Source organism: Sebastes umbrosus, chromosome 3 (genome assembly GCF_015220745.1).
Source record: "Sebastes umbrosus isolate fSebUmb1 chromosome 3, fSebUmb1.pri, whole genome shotgun sequence".
Taxonomy (NCBI): domain Eukaryota; kingdom Metazoa; phylum Chordata; class Actinopteri; order Perciformes; family Sebastidae; genus Sebastes; species Sebastes umbrosus.
In genome coordinates, this window is record NC_051271.1 from 36,018,848 (window position 1) to 36,038,228 (window position 19,381).

General features: G+C 43.2%; 1 protein-coding gene and 1 long non-coding RNA gene across 3 annotated transcripts in view; one reads left to right on the forward strand and one right to left on the reverse strand.

Annotated features, from left to right (window-relative positions):
- Window positions 1-320: 320 nt before the first annotated feature.
- vegfc (vascular endothelial growth factor c) overlaps window positions 321-19,381 on the reverse strand; it is a 60,466-nt gene continuing 41,405 nt past the window's right edge. For both annotated transcript variants that reach the window (XM_037765310.1, XM_037765311.1), the window contains 3 exons: window positions 14,702-14,844; window positions 4,799-5,123; window positions 321-968 (listed from right to left, as the gene is read on the reverse strand). In XM_037765310.1, coding sequence (XP_037621238.1) covers window positions 860-968; window positions 4,799-5,123; window positions 14,702-14,844 — 577 coding nt within the window. In that variant the 3' untranslated portion in view covers window positions 321-859. The remainder of the gene's footprint in view (window positions 969-4,798; window positions 5,124-14,701; window positions 14,845-19,381) is intronic.
- On the forward strand, window positions 6,931-7,544 carry LOC119485609. Its single transcript, XR_005206312.1, has 3 exons — window positions 6,931-7,049; window positions 7,296-7,336; window positions 7,419-7,544. It is a non-coding gene; the product is annotated as an uncharacterized LOC119485609 (long non-coding RNA).

The window sequence follows — 19,381 nt, forward strand, 5'->3', positions numbered from 1 at the left end:
ACATATTAAACAGACACACACACACAGCTGTCTTTTTTTTAATTGAAGTGCTCTTTTATATTTTTCATTTTTAACCACTCAGGTATAAAACTCTTCAAGTTGTCTGGGTTTGACTGTCAGTTTCAAACTACGAAAAAATTTAAATGAATAGAAGGAGAACCTGGGGTGTTTCTAAAAGTTCAAAATCTAGTCTTCACACTGCGAGCATTGCATATTTTTCCTTTGGTTTTTACCATACGGCCCACATTTTTTTGTTTTCTGATGCTGAGATGGCTGAAGCTCAGAATAACCTCAGTATAATATGCACTTAGAACAAACAAACTAAGTTTTACAATATTATTTATATACTTTATTTTACACATATACTATAAATGATACAAAAATATTGATCACAGTGTATTTTCAGGGAAAAATATTGAAATTGCAATAAACAGAGGTTGAAAAATAACATTTAAATAAATTATATAATCAATATCTGACATAAGAATACTGAGACATAATTAATACAAAACCCCCCCATATATACTGTATATTTAGACAGTATTTTAAAACAAGTGTCAACAACTCTCTCTTTCAGTCCTTACTTCTTCTTCTGGGCTCCGATCAGCCACCTCTCCCATTAAAAACGTCCTCATAAGCCGAGTCAGTGCATTTCCCACCTTCAAATCACCAGAGCTTCCCATATCTGCACTCCAGTCACGGAGGTTTCCCCACGTTCATCGGGGTCCACACACTTAGCTGCCATCACAGCTGATGAGGAAACTCATGACCAGCAGCAGCAGGATGGGTGATGAATTCTACTTGTTAAAGTTTGTTATCTGCTCATTAGCATCGGCGTTAGCGTGTTATCAGCCGGCGGTTAGTCCAGTCGTCTCCAGTGGGACGGTACGCAGCGACACACTTCCTCGCTGAAGGAGAAGCCTGGTTCACACCTTCGCCTCCTTACCTCACAGGGAGGCCTGAGACAACTGCAACGAAAGAAAAAAAACAGGATTTAGCTTCAAAAACTAATGTTATATCAGCAAAATGTCTCGAGCAGAGGTCTGTACTACGAAGAAGGAATCTGGGGTTTTGCGAGGTAACTTCAGGGTTAACCCTTCAGGGTTTTCAGTCCTACGAAGATGGATCACTTCTTCTTACCGGGGTACATCGCCATGGTAACTGATGCTGAACACCTAACCTGCTCCGGAGCAGGTTATGTTCCAGATCGGAGATCAACTCCTATAAAAGCACCACCTACTGACCAATCAGAACTCGGTGCGCGGATCGAATGATAATATTACACAAATATGAAAATGTTACAGTCATAATTCAGGCTAAAAATAACACAGTTTAAACTGACAAATGCAGGAAGGCCAGCTGGATTTAAACTAAAAAACTAGGCCGACAGACGCTCACCGACGGCACCAAACTGTCTGACGTCAGCTTGGTGAGTCAGGACTTTAAAGGAGCAGTGTGTAGGATCTGGCGGTATCTAGCGGTGAGCTTGCAGACTGCAACCAACTGAAGCCTCTCCTGTGTGCCAAGTGTGTAGAGGAACTACAGTGGCCAACGCAACTCACATTTTTTGTAGAAACACTGAATGCAATGAGTTGTTAAAGCTGAAGTAGGCGAGACTGGAGCAAATATGATTAAAAAAAGTTATATTTATAAAATGGTCGCTATATCCAGATAGTAGTGCATGAGACGGGTAATCTGAAAAAAATCATGTTCCTCTGTGTTCTCCGGTGTCCTCCGGTGCTCCTAACGGCATCTGCAGGATTTTACAGACCGGAAGAAAACAACCAGAGCTGATCTGGAGTCTGCTGTCTATGAGAGCTGGCTGTCAATCACTCGCGAACTACGACCAAACGGTCAAACTAGGCAGCGCTGATCAAATATGAATCAATATTATGTTACTGTAATGCCTATTTCTCTCCTCAATTTTTTTCAGAATCATCTTGTAGTGTACTGTTTAGCTGTAAAACGCCAAGTACTGGTCACATGACTGGAGCACAGCCAATAGGAACGCTCTCTCTCTCTGAAATGACCTGTGATTGGTCAAAGTCTCCCGTCACGGGCTAGATGTTCTAAAGCCTGAAAACAGAGCCATGAGGAGGTGCAGAAGTCTAGTTTTCTCTCAGAAAACTTGAATTACAATATGCTGAAAGGTTATTATGGAATTTTTTTGCCCAATGATGCCAAAAATATATACTGCCTACTGCCACTTTAATGGAAACTTAACTTGTAACCTGATTCCAAAGTAACGTTCAGATCTGATTCCTCACTATGAAAACTAGAGCCTTACTTCCTTCTTTACTTAATTTGGTCACTTATAATCTACATCCACGATCCTCTGTTTTTCCAGGAGCCTGCATGTTTTCAGTACAGCCAAACAGAGCTGCTAATGATTGAGCACCACTGCAGCGCTTACAAAGACAAACACTAACTACTTTCTTGTGTGTTCTAAAGGTCAAAGGTTACGACCGAGGTTTAGATTTCATAGCGGTAAAAGCCTTCACAACTACTATGTGATTTACAGCTCACGCCTGAACCACCAGAGCTTTTCACCAGAACAGGATGTCAAACTGTTCTACAGTTTCACTTCTGATGCCATTGTCATTGGAAATTGTCAAGTACATGTCATGTAAGTCAGTATTGGCAACAAAATAACAGCTTGAAGCCCAAAAACATAAGTATTGCACCTTCAAAGGTTCACATCTGTTAACCCCAGCCCAGAGTCAAGGCCTACCATCAAATGATTACACAAAGGAGTGGATCCATGAAGCATTGGAAGGATGAATTCCTGTTTTACTGGTGCTACTTTTCTGGCTGCACGGGGTGTCACAGAATATTTAGTCATGGTTACTTGTAGGGATCTATGAACCCATGATGAAATACGCAGAAGAGTTCAAATAGACACACACGCTCTCTTTCAAACAAACACACACACACACACACACAGACTCACAGCCACATACACACCAGTGCCAGATCCCAGACACTAGATTCCTACTGCTACGTTATACTCATAAATCACTCTCAAACAAGGTCACAAAGGGTCAAGACTGGACGAGATGGATGGATGTGTATGTGTGTGTGTGTTTCCTTCTGTGCTTGGAGAGGAAATGGTTAAGTGACAGCTAGGAGAAGTCATTAGCACACCGAGGTCTTGTATTACACACCGGGTTCACTGCAATAACCACCTACCACTGCTGGACCAGCGCTTTCCTCTGGCTAAACGCAGCCACGAACATTGCCAGTGTGTGTGTGTGTGTGTGTGTGTGTGTGTGTGTTAGAGCGGGGTTGACTCGACTCGACGATGATGCAACTAATGAACCACTGAAATATAACAAGGAAAGGCCCTTGTTATATAGCTGCCAAATGTCTCGCCATGATCACAAATACTTTATGCAAATTATTATTCATTAAACTATCTGGTGCATAATACAGCTATAATAATTCAATAGCAACACACTTGGCTTCACATAACACATGGTGTTATGACATTACAAATACAGCAATTTAGATTAGAAGAACAAGAAAGCATCATTTTGTGTAGGAACATTGTTTGGTTTTCTGTAGATCATAATGTAGAACAATCGTAAAAACAGCAACATTATTGGCTGAGATACATTTGACTATCACGTAGGCTAGGGGTGTAACGATTCATCTACTACATTGATGTATCGATTTATATTCCTACGATCCAACTACATCGATAGTTACTCAGCAAGTTGTCCTTCATGGGAGACGTATATCGATATGAAGTCGATTTGAAATGCAAAAATCGACTTCATCGATACTGAGGATTTGCACCTTGTATTTAAAGGTCCCATATTGTGCTCATTTTCAGGTTCTTACTTGTATTTTGGGTTTCTACTAGAACATGTTTACATACTTTAATGTTTAAAAAAAACTTTATTTTCCTCGTACTGTCTGCTTGAATATGCCTGTATTCACCCTCTGTCTGAAACGCTCTGTTTTAGTTCATTTCAATGGAATTTCAATGGAATTGCAACAGAATAGCGCTGCTCGGCAACAGTTTGGGTCCATGTTTAAGTCCTGTCAGTTGATGTTATTCACATACACTGCAACAGGAAATAAACTGGGACACATTTAGAATGTTTACGTTTAAAACTTTGAAATGGTCTAAATATTGTAGATTTCTGACATCACAAATGGACAAAAATCCTAATGGCTTGTTTCAAAAGCTCAGTTTCTGATTACGAGCTGTGTGTATTTCTCTGTGGATTGAGCGTTTCGATACTTTCACAGTATTTATATAGAACTTAAACCTGCTTTATAATATAAAAGCCATGAAAATGTCACTTTTTACAATATGGGACCTTTAAGGACGACAAACATTGTATGAAAGTGTTTTTCTAGCACTTTTATTAGTAAAGATATGTTAAACGCTACTGCGGTTCACTCTCCAGACATGCCTGCGCCAGCTTGCCAGCTCTGCCCTCTGCAGCGCGAGCACGCACCAATGGCGTGCATGCAGACGAGCGGCGCACTGGACTCCTCGCTCTCTCACCCGGTAGCGGCGTGGAGGGAGACGGGCACCAGGTGCAGAGGAGCCGGTCAGTAGAGTTTCAGGTGCTATCAATCCACTTGACTGAGCCGAGCTGCGCGTCTCACGCGAGCAGTGTGGCTGCTCTAACCTGTTAACACTGACGCCGAAATAAAAAACAGACAGGTAACGCAGCCGCCACGCGCTCCTGACGTTCCCTGTGTGGACGAGGCATGAGGCAAAGTCCTCTCCCGCTAAAAGTGTCAGCAGGTTTTACTGAAACCCTCCACAATCACTCCTTACCTGCACGTGGCTTGGTGAAACCTCCTTCCTTTTAGGAAACACTTGTTGGGCGACTCGTTACATTCACAGGAACACTTTGTTTTACTGAGGGGCTGGTGCCTCGGACACGTCTTGCTACACGTGCACTGACAGGTCTCCTTATTGAAGACGTGGTTCTGCGGGCAGGAGGGAGCAGGCGGGATGTTGCAAGCACACTGGCAGGTGTTGCGGTCGAGGTGTCGGTTAGGGCCACAGTCTTGACTCTGATCTCCACGCCGACACACGCACTGACAGGTTTCGACGTCCAGTTCCTTATCTTGGCCACACACATCTGCTGAGAATATGTCTGTAGAGGTAGAAGGAGAGGGAAACACACACAGATTAGGGGTTTGTATTAAATGAATGGAGACAGAGAATGTACTGATATCACTTTTCTTTTTACATTTTCCTATGTTTCCAGTGTCTGAAAGTGGGGTCAGCATTCCCCAGCATAGTCAGTCTGTTGTATTGTAATTAAATCCACTAGAAATGATCTCAACAAGATGATATAAATAAACTAGAACGACCGTACTACCATATCTGTCCAAGATATCATCACTTCATCATTTTACCCTGTTGGACATTTGTGTGTCATAATTAGAAAATCAATTCAAACATATTTTTCTGAGGTTCCAGTGACCTCTGACCACCAAAATCTAATCAGTTCATCCTTTGTTTGAAGTGAGCGTTAGTGCCAAATTTGAAGAAATTCCCTCCAGGCGTTCCTGAGGTATCGCTTTCACGAGAATGGGAAGGACGGACGGACGTTAATTGTTGCCGTAAATTTAAAGAAAACAAATGACAGCCTATGCAAAACACTGTTGTAAACGTTGGTATTAATGAAAACACAACTACATATAAAAAAAACTGTGTGTGACAGTTGTTTGACGACACTAATAAACTATAAAATTGAGACATTCTTGAAATGAACTAGCGACGTTCTCTCTTTCCTCGGGGAGAACACAGATGGCTCTCTTTCAGCGCTGGTTTGTGTGTCTACAGATGAACAAATACAGATAACAAAGACACGCGGTTTACTGCTGACAAAATGCAAGCTGTGTCTACTCCAGCATGGCAGCATGTAACACAGACTTTAACAACCGAAATCGATGTATTGAGCTTCGATGGAACTTTCATTTCCCCCTGAGGATGACTGTTTTCAAGCTGAGAACAAAATCTGCACGACACAATAAAAACTAATTTTGATAGAATAGCTCCCTCATATACCTCTTCTTAATAATTCATACCCTTAAATAACATAATTCAGGATCAACACATATTTGGCCACACACTGGACTTCCTCAGGGTGAAACCACCAAAACACTGACAATATCTCCCTCCCTCTGTGTGAACTAGGCCTGCACGATATGAGGAAAATCTGCGATGTGCGATAACATTGTTCAATATTGCAATGACAATATGACTTACGATAAATAAACAAATATTGGAGTGTGCACATTAGCTATACATATGTCAGCCTGGTTGTCTTTAAATTCAGAACTGGATTAAAATTGAATGTGTTAAATATATCTTGGTTAAATGTAGTTTCTTGAGCAGCAACAGTAATGTTTACAACAGCAAAGTCGCCATATGAACTCATTAATATCTCACTGGAAACAAATCTAAAATGTTAATAAAATAAATCATATTCCTGAGTGAAGTTTATAAAGAATGAAGAACACAGACATCAGTCAGTATCAGACCTTCCTCCTGTCCTCCTCCCTCTGCTGATGTGATTCACTGCCTTCAGGTAATGTTACCGCTGGTAGAGGGAGGAGGGGCTGCTCCGTCTCAGCCAGCAACAAAGTGTACAATAATTTTAAGATATGTGTCAAACTAAACTAAACAGTTAGACTACATACAGACAGGTTTTGTTCTAGCGTGTGTAGCCGGGCGTTACGTTGCGCATATACTTAATGATAATAACACGGCGGTTCCATAGTCTGCACCACGACGGCCTCCAACCTCATCAATAACAGCACAAAATATGGTCCTCTCTCTAGGTTCCATGGTGGAGAGGAGGTCGTGTTGCTCTGGCTCTGGCTCTATCTATTCGGCGTGGAGAGGTTTTCGTGTTGCTCTGGCTCTATCTACCTGGCGTCAAGAGGAGGTTGTGTTACTCTGGCTCTATCTGTCTGGCGTGGAGAGGAGGTTGTGTTGCTCTGGCTCTATCTGTCTGGCGTGGAGAGGAGGTTGTGTTGCTCTGGCTCTATCTGTCTGGCGTGGAGAGGAGGTCGTGTTGCTCTGACTCTATCTGTCTGGCATGGAGAGAAGGTTGTGTTGCTCGGCCTCTATCTGTCTGGCGTGGAGAGGAGGTTGTGTTGCTCTGACTCTATCTGTCTGGCATGGAGAGGAGGTTGCGTTGCTCTGGCTCTATCTATCTGGCATGGAGAGTAGGTCGTGTTGCTCTGTCTCTATCTGCCTGGCGTGGAGAGGAGGTCGTGTTGCTCTGGCTCTATCTGTCTGGCGTGGAGAGAAGGTTGTGTTGCTCGGCCTCTATCTGTCTGGCGTGGAAAGGAGGTTGTGTTGCTCGGGCTATATCTGTCTGCCGTGGAGAGGAGGTTGTGTTGCTCTGACTCTATCTGTCTGGCATGGAGAGGAGGTTGCGTTGCTCTGGCTCTATCTATCTGGCATGGAGAGTAGGTCGTGTTGCTCTGGCTTTATCTATCTGGTGTGGAGAGGAGGTCGTGTTGCTCTGGCTCTATCTGTCTGGCGTGGAGAGGAGGTTGTGTTTCTCTGGCTCTACCTGTTTGGCATCGAGAGGAGGTTGTGTTGCTCTGGCTCTATCTGTTTGGCAACGCCGGGAAGCTGCTCGACATCCTCCTAGATCCACCTTCTCACATATGTGCACATTATATGTATTGTTTTTTGTCATATGGATTGTATATGTTGTATTTTCATTATGTTGAACATCTATTGCACGTCTGTCCATCCTGGAAGGGGAATCCCTCCTCTGTTGCTCTTCCTGAGGTTTCTTCCATTTTTTCCCTGTTAAAAGGGTTTTCATGGTTAAGTTTTTCCTTATCCGATGAGAGGGCCGTACTGTAAAGGACAGAGGGTGTCGTGTCCTGTACAGATTGTAAAGCCCCATGAGGCAAATTTGTGATTTGTGATTTTGGGCTATACAAATAAAATTGACTTGACACATCACCACTTCACTCCTTTCATTCCACCCTTCACAATAAACTCCTCAACACATACACTGCACACTGCTTACTATGGTAAATGGACTGGAGGAGCCGGGGATCCAACTGCCGACCTTCCGATTGGTGGACAACCTTTGCTCTACCTCAGCAACAAAAGTCATTCAGAGCCTTCACTAAAAGGCAACTCAACAAAATAACTTACACTTGTTTGTTTGTAACAACTCGCTAGCAGCCGAGCTAGTGCTCTGTGCTTGTGAAAACATACCGGCGGTGGATGAGAGACTGCGGACAGAGCAAGTTTTTAGTTTCAAAGTGACTCTCCCATAGCCTGGATTCCTCAAATTTTTTCCATAACAATACGATCATCCATCTTCATCTCTACGTCCTTATTCAAAAACAATCCTGTCATACCCACTCTGAATGTCGATGTTAGTTTCTGGCCTTTTCACACATATCAACACGTTTTGGGGAGATCTGTCACACAGAATTATTTGTGTAATATGTCTGTTCTACTGGACTAATGCCATAGTTTGTCAAACCTTACTTGCCAAATTTTGGCTTTATGTCCTCATCTTTCAGGGGTGACTTTGCGGTCTCTCTCCATCATGAGAAGCGTCAGTATTGTGAAAGCCTGCTGCTCCTTACAGTTATGGTTACAAATATGGCCCAGCGGATCCAGAGTGATTTAGGAGGAGTCAGTCCACACATCAACTGAGTAACACAGATTAAAATATACCGCAGAGCACCATCCAACTGACATAAAACGTCTTCAAATGCGATTGATATCTCTAAATATAATGAATGTGCTTAACACACAAAAACCCTTAACTCGGCAGTATATATTTTTGGCATCATTGGGCAAAAATTCCATAATAACCTTTCAGCATATTGTAATTCAAGTGTTCTGAGAGATAACTAGACTTCTGCACCTCCTCATGACTCTGTTTTCAGTCTTTAGGAAATCTAGCCTGTAACTTTGATCAATCACAGGTCATCTCAGAGAGAGAGCGTTCCTATTGGCTGTGATCCGGCTGGTGGGCGGTGCTTGGTATTTCCTCAACCTGATCTCAACATGGCTGCTTGGTCACAAACTTTCTCATTTTACAGCTAAACAGTACACTACAAGATGTTTCTGAAAACATTTGAGGAGAGAAATAGACATTACAGTAACAGAATATTGATTCATATTTGATCAGCGCTGTTTAGTTTGACTGTTTGGTCATAGTTCGAAGACAGCAGCTGGACGGCAGACAGATCAGCTCCGAGTGGTTGTTTTCCCCCGGTCTGTGAAATCTTGCAGATGCCGTTAGGAGCACCGGAGGACACCAGAGGAACATGATTTTTTTCAGATTACCTGTCTCAAGTACTACTGTCAGGATATAGTGACCGTTTTATAAAAATAACTTTTTTTAATCGTATTTGCTCCATTTCTACCCACTACTGCTTTAAATATGAGCTTATTTTAATTAGGAAGAAAATTATAGAAACACAATAAACATATCAGCATATTTAATGGTGTTCATTGTTCATTTTAAATTAAACATTTATCTGTAAATCTGTAACGTTCTCTCTGCTGGAAGGGCACTCTGGAGGGAACTTTATCATGTTTTCTGGCATGCTGGGCCACCGTAGAGGGCATGTTTGCTTTTGCAGAGTTAAGGGCAGCCCCTTAGTCGAACAGTGTTTTTAAAATAAAGTTAGAGGGACATAATATGTATATTTAAGTAGTCATTATGTGCTGTAAAGCTAGTGGAAAGCCTGCTTGCTCTCCATTAATCTATGCAGTAAATGTCCTATGTCCTGCTATCTTTCACAGATAATTTGCCTTGGCCCTGTAATACATACTAAGTGTGTATTTGTATGTGTGAGTTGCTGTGGAGTCTGGGGTTTATGTCCGCATTCTGCTGTTTGTCCTCTGTTTACACAGAGTCCAGAGTTTTATCATAGCCAAACACACACACTGAGGAACTCTCACACACACACATTAACGCACGCATGTGCGCACGCACGCACACAATATGGGGGGTACAAAGGGACATGGAGGACATGACGCACGCACGCATGCGTGTGATTATTTACTAAAACTCCCACCTGTGTGTGTGTACGTGTGTCTGAGTGAGGTTAGTACAACTCACCCATGCAGACGCACGTGCGTGCGCATGCGTGATGCTTTTAACCCTCCCAACTGACTTTACCGTCTCTCAGAGGCTGTAGCAGGCTCAGTTTTAGAGCTAGAGCGAAGCGACAGATATCATATGAAACTAAAAAACCTGAGGAATAATTGGTACCTTGTCGGGAAGAGTGTGAATAATTCTCCGAAAATATGCTAAAGGAAAACTGGCAAAGCCATTTTTACAGGGGTCCCTTGACCTCTGACCTGTTGTGACCTCTAGGATAATCACAACTTCATGAAACTTCACAGCCACAAACTATACACCTAGAGCAGAGAAGTGACATAATAGAGCAATAGCCATCATATACTACCATCATATTGTTCTAAGCCCTTATACACGATTTATTTGAATTCATTCATGTTTATTTCTGATTTATGACTAGAACAACTTGACACACAGTGCTGAGCAGCGTCTCAAATTAATCTTCGGGTTCTCAGCTTTCAGATGATGTACACCACTTCTATGTGACATCTACTACTGACCTGCTATCTCCCCCTAAAGACAAAAACGGGTTTATGTCTCTTTAGTTAAGGCTGACCCAAAGCTTCGACCGTTGCCATGGTAATCAATGTCCAAATCAGTATTCAAGCGTAACATCAGAGCGTTATTTATCCTCCTTCCTGACACGCTAACATGACAAGATTGGTAGTTAGTCTAGTTATGTTTGCACCGGCATTGGTTTGTCTGTCTGTTAGCAGAATTACTCCAAAAGTTTGCGATGGATTTGAATGAAATCTTTTGGAGGGGTGGAGTGTGGCACAATGAACAATCCATTCGATTTCGGTGGCGATACGGATCATGATCCGGATTCAGGAATATTTTTAAGAATTCCGATCAGCCTGAGCATTAAGACCTCAGGGTATAACACATGAGCAGTGTAACTGATGATGCGTTGATGACGCATGACTCCGCTTTCTTCCTTCTGATAGCAGAGAGATACGTGTGTGGCTGTGTGACGAGACTCCAAGGTGTGGCGGGAGCTGCTGGCCATCCGTGGTGAGAAAGATGCTGTAGATGCGGTAGATGACGGGATGAGAGACAACGTAGTGTAACGTTATACAGACATAACGAGGCTGAATGAGAGAGGCATCCGCCGATACGTTACACGGAAACACACCGTGTTAATAATAAGCCGACCACCTCACGGTACCGCCAGCTGTGAGCTGTGATCTGTTTTTAAAGTCTCGCGTTGGCGGTGGTCTACGCTCTCCGAGTGCCATTCTAGTTTCATATGATACCAGTAGTTTCACTCTAAAACTGAGCCTGCTACATCCTCTGAAATACACACACACACACACACACACACACACACACACGGACTCTCAACAAACACATTGCAGTCATAAATACTCCTCAGTGAACACATGAACATTCTCCTGTCACAAAGACTAACATAGAGAGAGAGATGGCTCTACTAACAGTGTGTTTGTTTCAGCGTTTTATGTGTGTGCTCACTACAGGCCTTGGGGACACGTCATCATGCAGCAACAAGCCACACTGATCAGTCATATCTATTGGCAGCTACTGTATTTATTTATTTGTTCTGTACTGTTATCTATAGGTTGATCTGCATCTGCAGTATCGACTTTTCTAACTTTTCTTTTTCTTCAGTTTCTGAAATCTGACCCTAAACCTCTGACTTTTTTCTGTAAGGTTTGCTTGTACGCTTGTTCCAAGTTCAACAAACTCTCTTGACTGCAAAAGCTAATTTCAACTAATTCCACCGGATCATGAGTCAGTGTGCAGTGGCTGATACTGATATTGCTTTCGGAATATAATGTTTGTTAATGACCTCAAACCTAGTTTGGCATTTCTGTACTGCAATTTCTTCATTCTTATCAGCCGACATAAACACGATACTGATGTATCTGCAACAAGGTTATATCAGCCGATTAATCAGCTGATCGGTCTGGTTCTGCTTTCAATACTGTGTCATCTCAGAGTTGTACCATGAAAAAAATAAAGAGAAAGATTTGACAGGAAGTCCATCAGTAAAACGGGAGGTGGTCAAAGGGATGTGTCAGTCACAGATATGGTCAAGAGAAAGCATTCCATTCCAGGTGATGTCACGCTGTCGGGTGAAACAGGCAGTTCTTTCTTTGGATAGTGACCTGCATAAAGACCTAAGGCAACTGAGTTTTGTAAACTGTGCAAAAACACAGCAATGCTATATCCTGTGACCTTTTCCTTCTCACCACGTGCCTCAACAATTTCAGTGAGGTTGGACCATAGACTGTATATAAGAAGTGGACAAAGTCACTGTGCCTTCACCCATTGGTTTGTGGACTGCCGTTTTGATGAAGTCGCCATCTTGGTACTTGACCATCGCCATGTTGGTTTTTTGCAACCAGAAGTGACACGAGAGGGTGGAGCTAAGTACAACCGAACGCTGAATAAGACGTTTTTAGGCGACCAAAAAGGTTTTAATTAACTTTCATGAACTGAAAACACACTGTGAGAGGGTTAAAGTTCTAAGACAAAAACACGGACAACTCCCAGACTGGACAACGCCGTGGTAGCGACCTGTCAATCACAAAGTAGCCCCGCCCTAAAGCATCCCCTGCTTTATGGTCAATTTGACTCTAAATGGGACCATAATTTACTAAATGAACATCATGCTGTATTGAAGACGACTTGAAACTAGTGATTGAGACCATAAACTCATGTTTACAATGTTTACTGAGGTAATAAATCAAGTGAGAAGTAGGGTAATTTTCTCATAGACTTCTATACAATCTGACTTCTTTTGGCAACCAGAGGAGTCGCCCCCTGCTGGCTGTTAGAAAGAATGCAAGTTTAAGGCACTTCCGCATTGGCTTCACTTTTCAGACCCCGGAGTTGCATCACTGGGTTGTACAAATGCTACATGCTAACTGAAAAGACACTTTGCTACATGTATAAAGCTGGCAGACATGTGCTGCAATGATGACTGGCTCTACAGATGAGGCCCTCCCTCACCACCTGTGCCCACATTTACTGACGGTTATCTCTAGGACTGCCGCGATTAGTCCGAGTAATCAACTTCGTTGATGCTAAAAATAAGTCAACATCAGTATTTCAAACCGCATGTTTTTTTTTGTTAATGGAGCTGCTAAATGCTTTGCTACTTTGCACGGCAGCTGGATTCTCCCGATGTCACAAGATCAGGTGAGAATTGCGGGATCACATATCACACAAATATCCATCAGGTCAGGCTTCAAGTAATGCGTTTGTGTCCGGCAAGCCAGACCAAGCCACCAGGAAGTGCGCCGGTTGTCGATCCCAACTTTCATAGTGGTCAAACGGCGGTACTGCAACTTCTGTGTCCGTCACGTGATGCCATTAGGCCCAAAAATAGTTTTCCCCATAGACTTACATTGGAAAAGAGACGTCTGTAACTCAGCGTATAATTTTTTTTTTAGGTGAATCAACTTCCCAGTACGAACACTCTATTAGCCCTTATTTAAAAAATACATTTTTAAAGTTGTAAAATGCATCAATAGCTGAATCCAGAGTTATTTCCCTTCCTCCGCTCATGTGAATGAGACCCAGACCAAGGCTGGAGCGCAAGCCGTGACGACGGCGTGATGTTGGGACCCCGTGACTGAGTCATGTGACCGAGCGGACGCTACTGCGCATGTTCCATGTGCCCATGATCCGGGTACTTTTCCAGACGGAAGTCGAGCCATTTAGGCTTCATGCGCCACTGAGACACTTTCATAGGAATGAACGGGGCCCCGCCTCCAACGCTGTATCCAGTTCTCTTAATACATCCATGAGCCAGACCACGGACCAATCAGCATCCTGTGAGGAGGTGCGTGTGAGACGCAACAGTTGACGAATGGTTCATTCAATCACCTGCCATGTATTTTTTTCTTCTTCCATGCTGCAGCACACACAGCCCTCCCCGCTCACCCACACAGAACACGCCGGCAAAGTCTGCAGACTTTTGCCAGGTGACCGCCGGCAAAAGTGGGGAGCACATTTTGATCCTCTACTCCACTATCTTTATTTAAGATTTGAGGGTATTTCATTTTATATTTTGCTACATTATACAATGACATAGCCTACAGTTTGTCAAAATAAAATGAACTTAAATGAATATTCAGTTTTTTTGGAGGAAAATGTATCGATTAGATTAACCGACTAATCAGTAAAATAGTCAGTAGCTTAATCAATAGTAAATTACTCGCTAGTTGCAACCCTAGTTGAGCGGACAGATGTGGATTTAAGGAATGCAGCCAGTGCTGTAAACAGCAGCTGATGTCATCATAGTGTTTCCACATTAAAGGCTATTTCCTTGTCTACATCATTAATTGCATCTATTTAGGTTTCATAAAGATGTATTCACATGACCACACACAGCTTCCAGTAGCTCTGCCATCTACTACTGCTTATTACTACAGTCTGCTGGCAGCGGAGGGTCATTTCTCTGCTATTAGACCTACTGTATATCTATCAGCACAGTAATGTAAAGCAGCTGTAATTGTTGATTTTCTTCCTCTTTTTTCATTTTTTTTCTAGGCTACTGTAGGAAAAATAAGCAAACACAATCTTCTCTACAATGCAAATGTGAAAACACTCACCAAGGTGCTGTTGGGAGGGCCTTGGAGGGGGCAGTGGTGGAGGAGGGGGGTTGTGGTGCACATTGGCGGTCATGCTGACACACCGACACTGCCTGCTGCTCCAAGACTGACCAGGTGGACACGTCCTGTTGGCTATTGGACACCTTCAACAAAGAGAAAGATTAAAATAGACACGAGACGTTTTTGCTTGTTAACCCTAACATCCCCCACAATGGTGTAGCCTCGGGTGTGCTTGTGCCACCCAAAGAGGCAGCTGGCACATCCAAAAATCAGATGCAGAATGAATTTTTGGTTATAGCCTTACTAAAACAAGTTACTATTACTATCCATCTGCAGCTGTTCTAAATTTCTACTAGAGCACTCATTGTGTGCGGCCGGGACCAAGAGAGGCTGCACAGAAAGCTACCGGGGCCGGTAGAAAATGGAACGGCATCTCTTGCTGCATTCACTTGCACTCGGACATTGGAGTTTCGCTCTTGGGAATATCCGACCAGCCACAACTTTTCATGTATATACACCGATCGGCCATAACATTATGACCACCTGCCTAATATTGAGTAGGTCCCACTTTTGCCGCCAAAACAGCCCTGACCCGTCGAGGCATGGACTCCACTAGACCTCTGAAGGTCTGCTGTGGTATCTGGCACCGAGCCGTCAGTAGCAGATCCTTTAAGTCCTGTAAGTTGCGAGGTGGGGCCTCCATGGATCGGACTTGTTTGTCCAGCACATCCCACAGATGCTCGATTGGATTGAGATCTGGAGAATTTGAAGGCCGAGTCAACACCTCCAACTCGTTGCCATCCGCGTGATGTAAAAGAAACCGGGATTCATCAGACCGGGCCACCTTCTTCCATTGTTCCGTGGTCCAGTTCTGATGGTCACGTGCCCATTGTAGGCGCTTTTGGCGGTGGACACATCAGGGTCAGCATGTGCACCCTGACCGGTCTGTGGCTACGCAGCCCCATATGCAACAAACTGTGATGCACTGTGTGTTCTGACACCTTTCTATCGGAACCACCATTAACTTTTTCATCAATCTGAGCTCCAGTAGCTCTTCTATTGGATCGGACAACACGGGCCAGCCTTCGCTCCCCACGTCCATCAATGAGCCTTGGGTCTGACCCTGTCGCCGGTTCACCGGTTTTCCTTCCTTGGACCACTTTTGGTAGGTCCTGACCACTGCAGACCGGGAACATTCCACAAGAGCTGCAGTTCTGGAGATGCTCTGACCCAGTCGTCTAGCCATCACAATTTGGCCCTTGTCAAAGTCGTTGACATCCTTACACTTGCCCATTTTTTCTGCTTCCAAGACATCAACTTCAAGGACAAAATGTTCACTATGTTGCCTAATATATCCCCCCCACTGCCAGGTGCCATTGTAACGAGATAATACATGTTATTCACTTCACCTGTCAGTGGTGATGTTATGGCTGATCAGTTGTATAGAGTATACTGAGGTGGCAGCTGGGGTGGCTGTATTAGTGTTAAAAAGTTTTCTATTCACATAAAGGGCCTCTATATCTCAAAGTCCCAGGCTGAATTTCATTCCCATTCCACCCCTGGATCATGTGGCACACACAGTTTTTCTGATGCACACCCACTGTTTTTTTTTGTTGTTTTTTTCTGGCTATGCTAGTGATCCCCGGAGGAGGTTTCCTGACTTTAATGAAAAATCACACAGTAGTTGGAATGCTGACACAGGCCAAAGGGCCCTTGCCTATCATACCCTCATCATACCTCCCTATGGACATCAGACAGCCCCACTGAGTAACTGTTTCTTAACAGGAAGCTCAGGATAACGTTCATTTTATTCAAAATAAAAGCCCCTAACTCTCACTGTTTGTTAATAAGCAACTAGGGAGGGACCTATTGTTTAGTTCATTCTGACCAAATGCTATTTTCTGTCTAACGACTTACAGTTTAAAAGGTTCATCCACCCAAACAATTTCTGACCAACAACTTATAAGGCCACAAGCTTCCAGTACTTCACACCTGCATATTATATTCCTACTTACCAATGACAATAACAACAACAACAAGCTCAACACATTTTCAAGCTTTTAAGCTGAAACACTCCAGCAGAATAGTCAGCAAATCAGACGATCAAACTTTCAACTGCATATCCACCTTATTCTCGGGGGTGTTACTGTAGAAATGATTGTGGGATTAACTTTCGGCGCTTCTTTCAAAATGCTCATATTTTCTTTCATATGCGATTAATAACAGAAGTGTTTATTAGTTCCAACCAATGTATAGCTCCATTAAACAATGTTTGAATATGAACACAATCAGATGCTTCCATCTAAAGTAAAAAGTATCTAGTACTGCCATTCCCACTAAGAATAAAAACCATTCATTGGCCCAATTGGCCGATTTGAGCACAATTAGCCATTAGCCTGTTTAATTCCCATTGTAGGCTGGTCAAGCTGCATGAGAATACATTCAGCTTTGATTGTCTATTTAATTTAATCGTTCAAGACTACTGAATCCTTTCAGCTCTCACCAATCCTTCATGTAAAACTGTTGGAAACTGCTGCCAATGTACACTACCAGTGCCAAATGGCAAACGGCCAAACCAAAATGAGTGGTGGTGAAGAGCGTATCAATCCAAAGCGAGTCTGATATTTTTTGGACTTAGATTCAACAGATGGGCAGCACTCCAGAGGGATCCCCAAGTTGTTCTGCGTCTGCAGAATGTGCAAGTGGGAAACTGTTTGCTAACAGGTTACCCACGAGAGCTTGATAAGTTGATACACTACAAGGCTTGTTGCTGTGAGTCCAATAAATCCAGTCTAATCTCATTTGAGAGACTCATTTTCATCTTCAAATGGTTTATAGCAAAGTCTATTTAACACTAAAACCAGTATCAACGATGCCAAACAAGGCATCATCTTTCTATCTGATCTTCAGGAGTTGTCTGGGTCAGAAACTGGGCACTTCCTCAGATCTGTATGCGTGTGAAGGTTAACTCTCTTAACCCACTGCCCATGATAAGCCATTTGAGGGATTGTAGACAAATAAACACCTTGATCAAAGAAAGATTTCTTGGATCAGCTTCAATCAGATGGGAGGGAGAAGGAAGTATCAAGAGTATCTTTGATGAGACATCTCTGGGATTTCTACCGCTTCATGTCACTGTTTGGAATCAGAAATGCTTATGTATAGTAGCAGGCCTTCTAATGCCACATTTATATAGCTATAGAAATGAATAAAATACTTCAGTATTGAATATAATGCAGCAGAACCAAATGAAGGGATTATGGTTGTACTTCTCTCCCCTATTGAACAGCTAAAACAATGTGTCACTTTTTGTTGAAGGGCAACAAGCTAAGCTAAGATCATGAACATGGTGAAAATGATACCTATAACATGAGCATGTTAACGTTGTCACTGTGAGAACGTTATGAGGCTGACTTCAGCATTTAGCTCACTGCACCACTGTGCCTAAGTACAGCCTCGGAGCCACTAGGAGACTGGAAGGAAGCAGATTGTAGGCAAATAAACATCTCCATCAAAGACAGGCCTCTTGGGTCAACTTCAGATAAGTGGAGGAGAGTTAGTGAGTATGCAAACTGCAAACGGGGAGAGAGAGTAGGGGGTATGACATGCAACAAAGATCCTGAGGCGAACCTGGAACGTTACGTTTATATGGCATGCGCTGTAACGACTAGGCTACCAAGGCGTGTGATGAGAGCTGTTTGAATTCTCTAAATGTTAAGGAAAGGTGCTTCAATGCTTCCTTTCTTATCTTCTTTAGCATAGGATACACTGGACCATCCTTTACCAAAGGAGAGGATGACCTGCGTCACTAACATCCGCCGTCGTCGCATCATCACTACTGAGCCTACTGTTAGTGCAGTCGGATTCTCTTAACACCACGGTTGTCTTTTCCTAAGTCCTTGTGAATTCCCCTTCACATCTTTCCTTGATCTCATGACGTTTTCCTTCAAGGTCAAGGAAAAGTGTTAGTTAGTTTGACCGTCTGGTCGGAGTTTGTGTGTGATTGACAGCTCTCATAGACGGCAGCTGGACGGCAGACTCCAGATCAGCTCTGACTGGTTGTTTTCCTCCGGTGTGTAAAAACCTGCAGTTGCCATTAGGAGCACTTCATTTCTACCCGCTGTAGCTCTAACGGCAGGGTTGGTAAAGATTTTAGAATTTGTTTTTGTTTTATTAGTTGAAATTCTCATTACATCACAAAAGCAATAAATAAATGAAGTGCTCTGACAAAAAAAAAAATCTGGTATTTGTGGCTGTCGCAGGACTGTAATAAACCCGTTCAATCATTTCATTCGGTGGGAAATTGTGAAATGTAATGATTGGACGGGCTACCTGTCTACCTACCTGTATACCTGCGCACACTCTGCCTGTTCACTCATTGTGGGTCACCGGAGTCTTCCACAAGTTGCTAGCTTGACAGCTGCGAGTACTAACAGCAGTTTTGTTCGTCGTTTACGTTCATAATGATAATTGTGGGGGAGCGGCTTTGGAGGGAGGCCTGAAGCGATGGACCGTCAGTGTTGCCGACTTTCTCGCAAGGTTTATACGGGGCACACACTACACGAGAATCAAGCCGATTTGTGGCCCGGTTCCCCCTCCCCGACAATCGTCAGCAAAGCCCTGATTGTTTGATGGTTCTAAAGATGATCTTTCCAGATGTTCCTGTGGTGTGAGGTATGT